Genomic DNA, 15,960 nt, shown 5'->3' on the forward strand with positions numbered 1-15,960 from the left:
GCCTTTTTATAGAATCTAGAAAGGCTCAATCCACCTGAAAACAAACGCGGCGCACCCAGAAACCTCGTCCAAATTAACATAGAAGCAGGCAATGAGTCACCCGGGTCCCAGAGCCAGACCCATGGAGAGGTCTGGCCCAGCAGATGAGCCCAACACCAGCCCATAAGGATACCCCAGATTACTCTGGGCACCCCACGCAGAGAACCCAAACACCACCGCCAGCTACCACCCGACGTGATCATCAACCATCTCCGCCACCAGAACAAGATCAGCCACCAAGGGAAAACCAAGCTGCCACCGTGCAGGAGAGCAGAAGCCCGCCTAGCCCAATATCGACATCGCCGCCTGAAACAGACCAGACTGAATTCCACCAGTCGTGCTTGCACCAGTACGAACCAGATCTGCCCGCTTGTTGACCGATCTCTTCTCCACCACTCGCCGGCTAGGAACGGCTGCAATCCAACCAGAGTACCGCCAGGATCCCACACCACCAGAAAGCCCCAAACCTGAAGCCATATCACAAAGGACAACCGGCTAATCAGATCCCTTGCCGTCGTCAGAAAATCGTCCCGTCGAAGGATGAATGGCGTGCAGCCATAGTGAAAAGAACTCGTACGCCTGAGCGGACGCTGGAGAGAAGGCGAAGGAGGCCTCCAAAGAGGATACCCATCGGTGGCGGCGCTAGGGTTTAGAGAGCTCTCGCTCTCTCCCATCTATATTAGTTCTACTCGAATTGATAACAGCTTTTATTTCACCTCTGTGGGAGGGGTTGTGGTTGATATCCCCATTTCCCCTTTTTGTATTTTCTTTTATTCTTTTAATAAATTTTTTTAATTCCCAAAAAAAAAAACTACTTTTATTATTTGTTTTCTAAATATTAAACAAAAAAAGGTAAATGAGCAAGCATGTGAGCACGTGACTAGGTTGTAGATACTAATAATAAGACTAATTATTTTATGGTTTCAGACTATCATGTGACATTGTCATATGTGGTGGTTCAGGCTAATAATTATTAGCCTCGTATTTGGTTGGAACTATTGCAAGGAGTGAAAAATTAAGAAAACCAATCAGTAATAAGTGCATGTCATATGGACTAATACTCAACTTATTAGGAAAATTATTTTTTAGTTTCAAACCATAACACGGAATGGTCCGAGTCAAGGTACTTAATAACCCCCTCCCCCAAAAAAAAAAAAAAAAAAAAAAAGACCAAAGCTAAAAGCAAGCAAAGTTTTATCCACGATTTATTATTATTATTATTTTATTGTTTTTTTTCCTACGTATTATTTGCAAGTCCTCGGCACCCCTATGATTAGACACATGACTTTGACTTGGCAACAAATCACCATGGCGGGAAGGTAAGACTTTCTGCTGCAGTTCAGATTTGAGAAGTAGAGAACCGTCAGCTTCTCACTCAGCCAATAATCTAGTTCGGCATGAGGACACAATCGATTTCCAAATCTTATTAGGGACCCCATGAGCTGTAGATAGACCGGAACATCTTCAAATAGCAAGAATGGTAGAAAACCCGAGTTCACATCCTCCATAGCTTGAAAGTTGGCTAATACAGTATAGTCGTTATACGGTTATACTTATGCCAGTTGATCTAATATAATAAGTGTTTTGAATCCTAGGTCAATAACAAATGATTATACAATGATATGGTCAACTATTTTAAAAGGTAGCCCTCCTATGATTATATCTAAATTAATGAAAACCAAAGAAGGCCCTATAGTAGAAAGACTACAGCTGCAATCTAATTCATCTCCTTCTTCTTCCCGGTAAGAGAATATTTGTTGGGGCACCAAATCTAGAACCAATTTGGCGCCTTGAAAGTTCAGTACCAAGTTAAAGAGGCGGACCAGAGTTTGTGGGTGAGTTAAAACAAACCTTTCACCTAATTCTCAGTGATCAGTCAGTCTCTCTCCACGTGCCTAATTTGTATGTCACATCACCCAATCCAATAATTTTATGTGCATTGTTTAAAAATGTAGCTGGGACAATATAACAAACACATATATTGCACTTTCCAATCTTGCTCTTTGTTGGGTTGGTGGTGCTATTTTGGAATCAAAGTATGGCACCACTCACTATGTGTTTGAGTGTGCTTCTCTTATTGGCATTCTCAGGCATTGCCACTTCTCAGACAATCGTTGAGACTCTACCTGGGTGGAATGGGACACTTCCCTTCAAACTTGAAACAGGGTGAGTTTAATTTACTTTACACTTCTTCTATATATGCGGCATTGGTTTCTTAGTTATATGCATTTTACTAATAGTGGACACTTGTTGGGGCTTTGGATGAATGCAGTTACATTGCGGTGGATGATTTGGATGAGGTGCAACTATTCTACTATTTCGTCGAGTCGGAGAGAAACCCAATTGATGATCCTCTTGTGCTTTGGCTTACTGGAGGCCCTGGATGTTCCGGGTTTTCTGCAATGGCTTACGAAATTGGTAAGCCATGAACTCTGTTCTTCATGAAAATGACATAAGAGATTGACAAAGATTGCTTCTATTCAAACCCATAAATATTCTTAACACACCCAATTACTCTCTACAAGTTACTGATCACATTGAACTAAATCAAAACAGTCTGCAAGTCTTGATCTCTTTTGTGTAGTTCATGATCAGTGGACTTAACAAGTACACACAAATTTTAGTAACACATATATCTCCTTCTCTTTGCAGGTCCATTTAGTTTTGATCTGCATTACAATGGAAGCATACCCACTATAATTTTGAATCCATATTCATGGACCAAGGTGCAAATTTTTATATTTCAATCCACTTTGTGCTTATAAAAAAGTTATGCATTTGGTGCTTAATTATGTTTTGGATTTGGGCTAATCTAATTCATTCAAATCCTTATAATCATGTAGGTGGCCAACATAATCTTTATAGATGCACCAGTTGGTGCTGGGTTTTCGTACTCTACAACCTCGGAAGGGTACTATACTTCCGATACAAAATCAGCTGCACAGACCTATACTTTCTTAAGAAAGGTAAGGAGAAGAGAATCACGAGTACTTCTATTTGTGCTTTTAATTTCATGTTTCTGAAATCTTGCAGTTTCTCTTACTCATTTCTATGATTTGTGAAACAGTGGTTATATGCACACCCAAGTTTTCAGGGAAATCAACTGTACATTGGTGGTGACTCATATTCAGGACTTATTGTTCCCATTCTTCTTAAGAATATACTAGAAGGTAAGTCTCTTCATATTCAAGGCAGAAATATTGGCATCAATAATGCACACACGCCCGATTGAAAACAGTTTATTGATATGGAACCTATAGTGAATCATGCTCTACTTAAAAGCTCACAGTCGGTCACATGTATGAACAATAGTATTGTGTTGTGAAGGAAACAAAAAATTCTCTTAATTTAACTTCCTAAACCTTGGATACTGCATTGCAGGTTTAGAGTCTGGGTTAAGGCCAAGAATGCAACTCCAAGTAATACACTATCTAATCTCATTTTGGTTTTCCCCTAATTCGTTTCTTTGGCAATGTATAATATGATTTAGCTTGAAACAGGGATACTTGCTTGGAAATCCAGTTTCAGATTCTTTTATTGATGTAAATGAGAGAATCCCATATGTTCACCGAGTGTCACTCATTTCAGATGAAATCTATGAGGTGCATAATAATTTTTTACTGCTCATTTGAAGTATAATATTGTCAGCATAAGTTACATACTTACATTACTTTTGACGAAGTTTTAACTATACCATGCTCTTTGCAGGCTGCTAAAACTAATTGCAGTGGGGACTATGTCAATGTGGAACTTAACAATACACTTTGTGTTACTGCTCTTCAAAAAATTAAAGATGTGAGTAACATATATTACTACTTTTTGTTTTGATAATGAGCACTGTCCTAATCACGTAGTCTGAAACTGAAAGTTCATTCCCTTTTAACTTGCAGTGTCTTCTACAAATAAATCTTGCACAAATTTTGGAACCCCAATGTGCTTTTGCATCTGGTAGAACAACTGAGTTGGAGTGGGATCTTAGAGCTCGAGAAGCAAGTACTATGGATTACCTCCTTTCAGAGTCTAAGCTACCTGAATTGCCTTGCCGGGTAATAAACATTCCTCTGTTTCTGACATGACTCTGCTACATGATATGGAATTATGGATTGTCTAACATAAGCTTTCCTTGTTTCCAGGGATATACATATGTGCTTGCCTATAGGTGGATGAACGATGAAACAGTTCGGGCAGCTCTAGGTGTTCGAAATGTATGTAATTCCTAAATTTCGAAGGCTCATTAACCATCAAACATCAGCAGCAAGATAATATTAGGCATATACTTGATATTGCAGGGAACAGTCGAGAATTGGGTACGATGCCCCAAGGCCTTGGCATACTACACAGAAGACATCACAAGTTCTCTTGCGTATCAGAAAAATCTATCAGAAACAGGTCTTCGAGCTTTGATATACAGGTGATCTTCCCTGTGCCATCTATTTCCTCTAACTGAACTACTTATTTTACGTCTAAGCATATATTAATGGTCATCATATAAATGTGACCTTAATATCATGCATATGATGTTTGAATATCATATACTTTTAAATTCAAATATTAAACTAGGTCCTAGTTTAAAAATAACACAACGAATGAATGCTATTTTGCATCTCAGTAAGCTAGACAATATTCCAATTATTACTGTTGGAATGAATATTGGGGAACCATTTGTTGCATTCTACAAAATGGACAGCAAAACCAACTGAAAAATTCCCATAGATTTTTGGTCTTATCTTCGATACTGACTATATGGTACATTTTGCCTTGCAGTGGTGATCATGACATATCAGTTCCATGGATTGCTACACAATATTGGATCAAAGCTCTTGATATAGCTGTTTTTGATGAATGGCGACCGTGGTATGTCAACGGTCAAATTGCAGGGTAAGTTCTAAACTCACCAAGAAATATTTCTTGCTAGATCTTTGACATAGTATGGCAAATAATGATCGCAAGACACGTATGATTTGGTAACCAATCACTGATCTTGATACAGCATAATATTAGTCTTTCTGGCAAGAAAGAATCGTGCATATGAAAAATGGTCAATTGCTTGAAACTTTCCTACTTTTTCTGCAGATACCAAGTGAAGTTCATGAATGATAACTTCAGGTTGACTTACGTGACTGTAAAGGCAAGAACACAAAGACTCTCTCATCTGTGTCTTTAATTTCATAATGTACTCAAATTAGTACCCAGATTAATATTTTTTCTTTTTATGCTTTTATGCAGGGTGCTGGTCACACTGCTCCAGAGTACAAACACAAGGAAACACTTGCCATGTTTGACAGATTTTTAGCACGTTACCCCATCTAGTTGATCATTAATGCTGTGATCACTTGGTATCTACTCTGAATAATTTTCTTGTACGTAGTTTCATTTTGTGTAGTCAGAGCATTGATTTTTTCCTTTTGTATTGTAATAAATCTCAACGTCCTGCTTTGTCATGAGTGTACTTCGTAAAAAGACCTTACATATTTTCAGTGAAATATAATGTAAATTAGGATTATACACATTTGCGATTCCTTTTTCTTTTGTTGATCAAATTAAAGTCCCTTTTACTATAAAAAAGCTCAAAAGACAACAATCAATCGATGTATCCTCTCTAAGATAATGCTCATTCAGCTCCATTGTTTATCCGTGGCCTGAGGCAGCCGCCTCAAGTTGCAAATCTCGGCCATGCACCCTTACCAAAATATGCAAATTAATGTTGAGAATATAGATCACATATGAGAAAAAAGAGACCTTGCTTATGAGTTTATAAGGGTTTGGGCCACTCCATCTATTGTCAATTGGTTTTGGATGTGAACCCCAGATCATTTTATTAGAAAATTATCACAGTTTAAAGCAAAGTTATAGCAAGTAACCATGTCTCGTACACTTCCTTGAAATCTGACATAAATAAACAGTTTGTAAGTAAATTGGGCTATTACCATTCAATACATGATTTCCCATGATCACAAGAAAAACAGAAGATGCAGTGGACTTGGAGAAAAATTCTCCTGTCTTCCCGGTGGTTCAAGGAAACAAAGAGGAAGATCGCAGAATCATGAGGAGAAGATCAAGGAGAATCATCTCACGTGATCTTGAGTTAAAGATGGTATTCATACCATATCAGTCTGCATGATTCTGAATTGATATGCATATCTATTAGAGTGATTGAATATTCACATCTGCATTAAACGTTTTTTATATGCATATCAATCATAGATTGGTTTTTCATAAAGTTAGAATGTTTTGAATGTTTATCAAAATCAGTTTGAAAACCTTCCCATTTTGATCTTGTTTTTGGTGACAAGAAAAGATTTGATTTAGGGGGAGTTTTGCTCCCCTATAAAAGGTCTTTCAAACTACATTCTGCAAGTAGGGTTTTTCGGTGTTTTGTTTTCTTGTGTGTTGCATAGTCTTCACAAATTGATTTCTGGAAAAACTCTCCCTCATATTTACTTATTCATATCACTGCATTATTTCTCTCATATCGTATTTGAGATCGGTGTGTCCTTGATACAAGGTGAAAGAGAAAGATTGATTTTGTAAAGCTTACCTGACTTTGAGAGATTTGAGTTTGCAGTATAGGTTATTCAAATTGTATACAAGTTAACATTGTTGCTTGTAACGTGGTTGTGTTGAATACCACGACTTGTGATCTGTAACAATTTGATTCATATTGGATTTGTTCCTCGTGTTGGCTATATTAAAAGCCACGTAGTGAAGTTTCCTCAAATGTGAGGTTTACACTGCGTCAGCAAATTCTTGTGCTCTTCATTCTTGAGTAGTTTAATCACAAAACCTTGTTTACTACTTAAAACCATCTAGTTCTTATTCCATCTGGTATAAACACAGTTTGTAGTAAATTGATTAATAATAAGGAGCTTCACTTCATCCACAATCAATGCGTCATTAGCTGATTTAGCTCCAAAGCTTTCCTTTACAGAAGAACAATCACGAACTATTTCGAAAGCATCACTTTCTGGAGCACTATGATAGTTCTCTGAATTTCAAATAAGTCGATAGAAATTTTACTGTGTAAGCTAATAAATACTTGGTAAATAAGTTACTTTTTGTTTTGACTTAAATTTTTGCCCTATGTAACAAGAAAAAGCAAACCTCTCCTTCACAAAACAAAGTTTGTTGTCCTTGATCTTTTACAAAAGAAGGAAAAAGTTTGTGGTCCTTGCCTTGTAGATATCTGAGAAATGTTATCAAATAGCACATGTTAAACAAGTGAATGTGAGTGATGTCAAACACCTACTATATCTCTTAGCTACAGTTCATCACTTATATTATCGATAGAAAAGACAAAAAACACATTGAACAGCTACTATAGCCAATGGCAGATCTAGGATCTGAAAATGGGGTGGGCTATATTTTTAGATCTCTTTCTTTGGGCGAAGCCCAAATTTTCTTTTAGTACAACTATACACAAGTGTAGGAGTTGAGTATGTATCATTGAAATGGGCGTAGAAATCACAATCCCAACAACGTGCAGCAAGAGTATGGTTATTTAGTGTGTGTATATTGTGGAAGTGATAGAAGAGTAGGGTTGATATGTCTTCTCAACCATAATTCATTTCCAGCAATACATTAAAACTTCAGAACAAATTACTCATTTTTGCTCCATCTAAATAACCCAGATAAAGAACCAAGAAAACGGAAGACGAAGACGGAAAACAAAGCCTGATTCACGCATAAATTTTTTCCTTTCTCGAAGTAACCTGATTTGGCTGGGTATAAGACTGTGCTATAGATATACTTGAGAGATTTTTGACCGAAACTTGGGTTGGGCTATAGCCCAACCACCTCTTGAATTAGTTACGCCCTTGGCTAGTCTTTGGTGATTTTAATGCCGTTTTAGGGGCACATGAGAAGAAAGGAGGTGCTCCTCTTTGTCGTCGATCATGTGAAGAATTCCATGTGATGTCTGACACTTGTGAATTAGTCCATATTGATACTAAAGGTGCCCAGTTCACTTAGGCAAGGAGAAGAGGCATTAGAGGTAATGTAGAGTTGCGGTTAGATAGAAGTCTTGCGAATGTTGATTGGTTGGATACTTGGGATCAATTTGATTGATGGACCTTACCTTGTTACACTTCTGATCACAACCCCTTGCTTTTGTCTTTTTCTAAGATTAATGGGGTTCGTCATAGTCTCTTCAGGTTCCGGAAAATGTGGCTTGAGCATAAGGATTTTCATGGTTTTGTAAAGAAGTTCTGGAGCTCAGTTTCAACCCATGGTTGCCCTTTATCAATTTTGCAACACAAATCAAGGGTTTTGCATAAGGCGCTGAGGTCTTGGAATTGGGAGGTTTTTGGTGATGTTCATCGCCAAGTTGATAAAAACCTTGCAGATCTTGAGGCTCTTCAGCAAGACATTGCTACATCTGGTGGTTCTAGTGTACAATTTTTAAAGGAAAGTGAGATACAAGCCAATTTGACAGAATCTATGCGCCTTCAAGAGATGTTTTGGTGGGAGAAGTCTAGGCAACGATGGCTATCTGAAGGCGATCGTAACACAACTTTTTTTCATGCTATGTGCAAAATCCGGAAAGCCCATTCTTCAATTCATCTTCTCAGGGATGGTAACCAGGTATTCGAGGATCCTATTTCTATTCAGAATCATGTAGTCAGTTACTATACAACCCTGTTTGCTAATTAGGTTGGTAACATTGACACTGGTCTTATTTCCCGGGTCATTCCCTCGGTGGTTACTGCGAAAGAAAATGACGGTATTATTAGTGTTCCTTCTTCCGAAGAAATTTTCTCTGCGGTAAAATCTATGGATCCTGATAGTGCGCCAGGTCCGGATTGGTTTGGAGGCCATTTTTTTGTTTCTTGTTGGGACATAGTTGGAAGAGATGTTACTTGTGGTGTCCAATATTTTTTCAGGTTCGGTACTCTTCCAGCATCATTTAATTCTAGCATGATTATTCTTTTTCCTAAAGTGGAGCATGCAAATTCTATCAAGCAATTTCGTCCCATTGCACTATCAAATTTTGTCTTTAAGATCATTCCAAAAATTCTTGCACTAAGGCTCCATTGCCTCAAGAATAATATCTCCTCAGCAACATTTCAGATTGCATCTTGACAACCTCAGAGTGTTTCAATCTACTTGACAATAAATGCTTTGGTGGTAATGTTGCAATAAAAGCCGATATCACCAAAGCTTTTGATACTTTGTCATGGGATTTTCTGTTTAAGGTGCTTGAGGCTTTTGGTTTTAATAAAGTTTTTGTGAATTGGGTGCGATCAATCCTGAGCTCAGCTAAATTGTCTATTCTTCTTAACGGAAAATCTGTGGGTTATTTCTCTTGTAGAAGAGGGGTGAGGCAGGGGGATCCTCTTTCTCCTTTACTCTTTTGTTTGGCAGAAGAAGTTTTGAGTAGAGGTATCACGCATCTGGTGAGCACTAATCAACTTCATCTTATTTCTTCTCCAAGAGGCACTTGAGCTCCATCTCATGCATGTATTGTTTGCTGACGATGTCATCATCTTTTGTCGAGGTGATAAGCGTACTCTTGCAGTGATTATGAATTTTTTGGAGGAGTATGGTCTTAATTCTGGCCAAGTTATTAATAAAGCAAAGTCTCAAGTGTTTATTAGTAAGCAGTTGCACCGGCGAAAGAACTCAATAATTTCTTCATTGGGTATGTCTTTGGGCACGACACCCTTTACCTATTTGGGAGTTTCTATTTTTCGCGGTAAACCCCGGACATCTTATTTTCAGCCCATCATTGATAAGATTCGCCTAAGATTTTCTAGTTGGAAGGGCTCTATGCTATCCATGGCTGGAAAGTTACAGTTAATTAAATCTGTTATTTCTAGCATGTTGGTATATAGCTTTCAAGTTTATGAATGACCGATATCTTTATTAAGGCGGGTGGAGATTTGGTGTCGGAATTTCTTATGGTCAGGTTCAGTTGAAAAACGAGGTATTCCATTGGTAGCATGGCGTACTTGTTGTTCTCCATTGGAAGAAGGTGGACTAGGATTGAAGCAACGTTTGATATTTAACAGATCTTTTCTTTTGAAGAAAAGCTGGGAGGTTTTCTCCTCCTCATTTGAAGGGTGTGGTTTCTTGAGAGCTCGGTTCTGGAGGAATGGTAACTTGAGACGGTCGTATGCAAGCTCATCTATTTGGCCAGGATTAAAAAGATTTTGGCCACAAGTTTTAGAGAGCGGAAGATGGCTTATTGGTGATGGGAGTTGTGTGTCTTTCTGGCATGACAATTTTGCAGGTCTTACATTATCAAATTTCTTTGGTCTTCCAGATGGTTCAACTAATTATATTAAGGGGATGGTTGCAGATTATGTCAAAGATGGTGCCTGAGATCTTCCACCTCTTCTCACTCTGCATTTTCCTGCTTTGTGTGGGATTGTGAACACGGTACCATATCTATTAAAGCTCAAGCAACTGATAAGTTAATATGGTCTCCTTCTGCATCAGGAACTCTTACTGCTAAGGAAGCTTTCAAGTTTTTACGCCCCCGAGCTCCTTCATTGGATTGGGGTAAGCTAATTTGGTCTAAATACATTCCTTCACGTATATCATTGTTGGCCTGGAAGGTGTTGCGGGGTCGCATACTCTCTGATGATTTTTTGCAAAGGCGTGGGATTTCTCTTGCATCTAGTTGTTTCTTTGTCGCACTAGCAGTGAGTCATTAGAGCATTTGGTTTTTCAATGCTCATTTGCAGGTGCTATTTGGCAATTTATGTTGCATAAATTTGAATTGCGCATTCTTCATGGTTCACTATTAAATATCATGCAAAGTGGGTGAGTTGCTGGTTGTAGTCCACAATTGAGAGAAATGTGGCTTGCATGCTTCACTTACACTTTATGGTTTATATGGCAGTCAAGGAACAAGGTCAAGTTTGACGGTGAAACTATTGACATGGGGAAAGCATGTAGGCTGATTTCAGGTCATATATGTTCTTCTAGTCACATTGCCACTAGTCATATGCATAATACCACTCATGACCTATGTATTTTGAAGAGGTTTAATGCCCCTTGTCGGCAGCGGAAGACTCCTCGCATCATTGAAGTTAATTGGCATTCTCCATTATTTGGTTGGATCAAGATAAATACATATGGAGCATGGAAAAGTGACTTGGGGAAAGCAGGTTATGGTGGCTTGTTTCGGGACTATAAAGGTGTTGTTTTGGGTGCTTTTTGCTCCAATTTGGATATGCCTAGTTCTATTGCAGTGGAGGTCATGGCGGTTGTTAAAGCAATAGAATTAGCATGGGTCCGAAATTGGAAATTCATATGATTGGAAGTGGACTCTACACTTGTTCTCAATTTTCTTCAATCTCCTCATCTTGTACCTTGGCAACTTCATGTGGAATGGGGTAATTGTTTGCATCATATTGCTCAAATGTAATTTCGTTCTACTCATATATTTCGTGAAGGGAATCAATCCGCAGACGCACTAGCAAATTTTGGAACTACTTCCTCAGGTTTAGTTTGGTGGGATTTGGCTCCGCCTATCATTCATAGTTTTTGTAATCGGGACCGAATGGGTCTTCATAATTTCCGTTTCTGTTGATATTGTCCAGAGGTTTGGTATAGTTTCCCCTCTCTGTATTTATTTTTTAATCAATAATTTATCCTCGTTAAAAAAAAAAAAAAGTTACGCCCCTGACTGTAGCTGCATCTATGTTTAGTTAGTTAGTTATTGTGTTTGTGGCATGCATTTTTTCTACGGCTGATGCTTTTCAACTACGGCGCACCGCAGAAATTCATCAAGAACTTGCCGGGTTTTGCCAGTAACCTCCCTTTCAAGCTCGAAACTGGGTTAGTACTCATCTCTCATGTTAGTTAACTCATTAATGCAAGTAATGTGGGTAATTGTATTACTGTTTTGGCGTTGGGTTAATTTTGCTAGATGTCTTGTCTCGAACAAACAATTAATTTTGTATCTGCAACTACATTAATTTGCTCTAAGTTAAGTCGGGTTATGACCGAAAAGAAAGTTTCTAGAGAGAGGGTCTACCTTCTCTCTAGAAATTTTCTCCAATACCCATCATTTTGAGAGTCTCCTTACCCCAACCCTCACCACCACCACCACCACCATCACCACCAACCCGTCCACCCCTTCCATCTCCTCCATCCCTTGCACACATCCTCTATTCTCAAGACCCTTTTTCCCGTTCATCTCTCTTCTTCAGCTACCTCACCTATCTACACGTCTATCTTCACAAACCATACAACTCAAATCTTCATGGGCCTCTCATTGATTGAGAATAACTCTCATCCTCTTCACCCTCACCACATCTCCACCTCTTCCATTCTCTGCACATGCAACCCAGGTATGCTCCCTTGTCACTAGATCTCTTCCTCTACAACTCAGATCTGCCGTCTATATCCTCTTCGATGGAATTGGTCACTATTGCTTCCGGATTTGCTTCGTTCTCCACCACCCTTAAACGAACTTACGCCCGTTGGCGGATTTTTCGTTCCTCAAAAGCGAGTGGCTCGATTGCTCTTGCAACCACACTCTGCTAAGTTACTTGGTGTTTCATAGGCATTCTTGAGCCCTCTGTGTGTCCCAACCGGTGTTGAAGGAAGCAAGAAGGTGCTATGGCGGCTATTTCTCTTCAAGCAAGGACATGGAAGCGGCGACAATACGGTTTTGAGGATGGAGACGTTTTCTCCTTGGTGGCTGATAGCATTTTCTCTAGGGTTTGCTTATTTCAATTATGGGCTCCCAACTTGTTTTTGGGTTAAGTCTCTTAGAGGCTTTTGTTATCTTCTGTTGGGCCTAAGTACCTTATTTGCAGGGCCTATTGTATTGTGGTGGACCATTTGGATCATCTAATACAAATTTTACTTTTTGGATAAAAAAAAAAAAACTACGTCGGGTTGGGGAATTCAGAAGAACAACAACTGTTCTACTACTTCATTGAATTAGAATGGAGTCCGGAAAATGATCCTCTACTGCTTTAAATCACAGGAGGGCCTCGATGGTCTTCATTTTATGGCCTCATATATGTAATTGACTGCATGCATCCCTTTTCTTTTTATCAAAGGGTAGGCTAGGAGATATTCAAACTTGATTTTTTTTTTTTTTTTTTTTTTTTTTTTTTAACGTTGAAATGTACGTAGGTCGGAAGACCCGATTACCTATTTATTAGAAAAATTAATGGGATACACCAAGTTTAGGGTGATAGAAATCGAACCCCACAAAAGTAAAATAAACAAACAATACATGATCAACAAACTAACGAAAACGCAAATTGGGCAAACCCAAATTATCTCTATTGCACTAACAAAAGAACGAAATGAGGAGATACATCCCACTAAATCAAACCATCTGAAGAGAGGATGTGATTAGCAAGAACATTAGCTACATGGTTCCCCTTGTGATAAATGTGAGAAGAGCGGAATTGCATTTGAGAGATGCAGTGTAAACAATTTAACCAAGAAACACGAAGTCGCCAAGGCACTAAATGGGGAGACTTGAGGTTGGTAAGAACTAGAGTAGAATCAACCTCTAACCACAATTATTTCCATTCACAAACCCAAGCCAACTCAATGACTTTGATTACTGCCATGACTTCAGTAGCAATGGAGCTAGGAATATCCAGATTACAGTGAAACGCTCCAATTACATGACCACGAAAATCATGAAAAATTCCACGATACCCCGCTTGAGCCGAGGCATTCCTCCAAGCACCATCCATATTAAGTTTAACCCATCCTATTATAGGAGGACACCAATTAATTTTAATAATACGGGGAGCACGTCTAGGCCTAAAAGGGACCCGAAGCTTCTTTAAAATGCAAAGCTATTGGACATTGTTAAACATGGTACCTGAGGCAAGCATGCCAGAAGAAATGATCTGCCCACTAACCAATTGAAAAGCACTAGTCACATTAACACAAGCACCATCATATTTCACTTTGTTCCTAAACCTCCAGAGACTCCAAAGCACCCCAACAAAAGCAATACGCCAAAGCTCATGCAATTGTGCACTTCGGCCAAGCTCATTCATAGACTTTTCACTTTTGTTCTGTAAAAAGAAATTTACAAATTAAGTGAGTAATTGATTGCCATTCTATTTTTTTACCCTTTAATTGCAGGTCCAATATCTTTCAATTTTACGAATTCAGTGGAGGATCCAATAAAACTTGTTCTGAATCGTTACTTGTGGACAAACGTTTATGGGATTTCTTTTTGGGGATTCGATTTTTGATTTTTGATTTTTGATTTTTGATTTTTTGAAAGGGGGCTGGTGCGGCTGCCCTCAAGCCTTGATTAATGAAATTGCAGAATACAGGGGGGGGGGGACATAGAGCCTGAACCCCATATTACAATAAGCATAAAGAGAACATCCCGAAATAATACCAGAACTGTCTATAAATTCATGTATTCTAACAAGCACCAATTAGTAAAGAATGCACGAATGTCTACTCCATTTGATTTATAATCATGTAAACTAGGATGCAATGGATGGTCAGATTATACATATGGTTAAGTTATTTAATTATGCTTCTAATAGTACATTGATCGAAAATGGTGGTTTTTTTAACTTTCAGGTGGGCAAACATAGTACTTTTAGATGCGCCTGCTGGTACTGGGTTCTCATACTCCAGGACTTGAGAGGGGCATGACTCCATTGACATCATGCATGCAATACGAGCTTACGAATTTTTTTCAAAAGAAAATAAAGGAATATTTGCACAAAATTGCTAGAGGCGACGTCAAACTACTATGTATTTTCACATGCTGATTTCATACGAATTTTTCCTTCCTTACACACTATTAAATGAATCTAATTCATTCATCTCTTATGAATTTTTAGAATGATGATCTACCATGAGGTGGAAAAGTGATTACCATTAGTCATTCGCTGAACAATGATGAAAACAATCTTGCCTGTGTAAGAATCTCCAGAAATGTAGAGTGAATTTGCATGAAATTTGTCACGAGCGGTGCAACAATATAACAAGATCAACACTTAAATTGGTATATTAAGGATGAATGTACGGCATGCTCGGTGATAATTCCGGCATCCTGGGTGTGGAGAGCGGATTGACGAACAGATTTAGCGAGCAGACTGGATCAGCAGATAGCCGGGTTTTCGTCTGGAGCCTGAAGAGATAATCAGCGGGCACTCAGATGAAAGGACAGGGATGGAATGGTGACGAAATTGCAGGTGCAGGTGATGCATGGTGATGGTGTGACCGGCGGTGGGAGGTGATAATCACTGCAAGATGACCACTGTAAATTTCTTGGTGGAGGCCAGCGGTGCTGTTTCGCTAGAAGTAAGCGAAGATATATGGGAGAGATGGTCATTGAGAATTGCAGGTGGTGGGAGGTGACCGCAGGTTTCAGCGAAGAGGAAAAGGGCTGTGAGCATGAGAGAGATGATCGTTGATCATGGGTGCACGGTGGTGAAGAAGAAGGTCCTAGCGAATTGAGATGGAGATGACCAGCAGCGAGTACCGCGTTGAAGACTGGACCGGCGGAAGAAGAAGATATTTATTTCGTCTGTTATTTAGCAATCCCAAAGTTTTTTTTTTTTTTTTTTTTTCAAATAAAAAAACAAGATTTATTTTCATATTCTTTCATAATCTAAAAACTGTTAAGATGAAGAGTCCTTGCTGTGAAAACAAAAAAGTTTGTGACGCTGAAATAAGCCTCCTGAGTCCCGATAGATTGGCTAAAATCGAAAATGTCTTTTTATCTCATATTACTCTTTCGATACGTATGGGTCACTCAACTTTTTTTTTTTTTTTGTTTTTTTGCAGAAAGGTGTCCGTTGGGGACCAACGGGTGTCCGCCGAACCGTGCTCGCTGGGGACCAATAACCCGACTCACTCATACAGATTCTAATTAGAAAAGACAATATATGTCAATCTCTGTAGGCCAATAAACTAAGACAGCCAATTAGATTAGGATAACCTCAGGCCCAAAGAGACCCAAGC

At 38.9% G+C, this 15,960-nt stretch overlaps 2 protein-coding genes and 1 long non-coding RNA gene across 3 annotated transcripts; 2 read left to right on the forward strand and 1 right to left on the reverse strand.

Annotated features, from left to right (window-relative positions):
* Positions 1-2,015: 2,015 nt before the first annotated feature.
* On the forward strand, positions 2,016-5,546 carry LOC133738634 (serine carboxypeptidase-like 18). The gene is made up of 14 exons (XM_062166208.1): positions 2,016-2,205; positions 2,312-2,457; positions 2,692-2,765; positions 2,883-3,005; positions 3,107-3,209; positions 3,421-3,458; positions 3,540-3,641; positions 3,748-3,834; positions 3,930-4,085; positions 4,173-4,244; positions 4,329-4,450; positions 4,804-4,917; positions 5,113-5,167; positions 5,266-5,546. The coding sequence occupies exons 1-14, from the start codon at positions 2,078-2,080 to the stop codon at positions 5,347-5,349; spliced, it is 1,404 nt and encodes a 467-aa protein (XP_062022192.1). The 5' UTR covers positions 2,016-2,077; the 3' UTR covers positions 5,350-5,546.
* Positions 5,547-13,133: 7,587 nt separating this feature from the next.
* Positions 13,134-15,539, reverse strand: LOC133738979 (uncharacterized). The gene is made up of 3 exons (XM_062166685.1): positions 14,870-15,539; positions 13,844-14,042; positions 13,134-13,729 (listed from the first exon to the last, which is right to left on the reverse strand). The coding sequence occupies exons 1-3, from the start codon at positions 14,870-14,872 to the stop codon at positions 13,533-13,535; spliced, it is 399 nt and encodes a 132-aa protein (XP_062022669.1). The 5' UTR covers positions 14,873-15,539; the 3' UTR covers positions 13,134-13,532.
* LOC133738981 (uncharacterized) lies at positions 13,908-15,560 on the forward strand. Its single transcript, XR_009860387.1, has 2 exons — positions 13,908-14,044; positions 14,569-15,560. It is a non-coding gene; the product is annotated as an uncharacterized LOC133738981 (long non-coding RNA).
* Positions 15,561-15,960: the final 400 nt, after the last annotated feature.

This window comes from Rosa rugosa, chromosome 3 (genome assembly GCF_958449725.1).
Source record: "Rosa rugosa chromosome 3, drRosRugo1.1, whole genome shotgun sequence".
NCBI lineage: Eukaryota > Viridiplantae > Streptophyta > Magnoliopsida > Rosales > Rosaceae > Rosa > Rosa rugosa.

Bases quoted from the DNA above. Each gene is read 5' to 3' on its own strand.
- LOC133738634 (XM_062166208.1), top strand. From the start codon at position 2,078: ATGGCACCACTCACTATGTGTTTGAGTGTGCTTCTCTTATTGGCATTC. The intron at 2,206-2,311 runs GTGAGTTTAATT...GGATGAATGCAG, and splicing joins CCCTTCAAACTTGAAACAGG to TTACATTGCGGTGGATGATT. The intron at 3,835-3,929 runs GTGAGTAACATA...TTTAACTTGCAG, and splicing joins CTCTTCAAAAAATTAAAGAT to TGTCTTCTACAAATAAATCT.
- LOC133738979 (XM_062166685.1), bottom strand. The intron at 13,730-13,843 runs GTACCATGTTTA...CTCCTATAATAG, and splicing joins TTCTGGCATGCTTGCCTCAG to GATGGGTTAAACTTAATATG.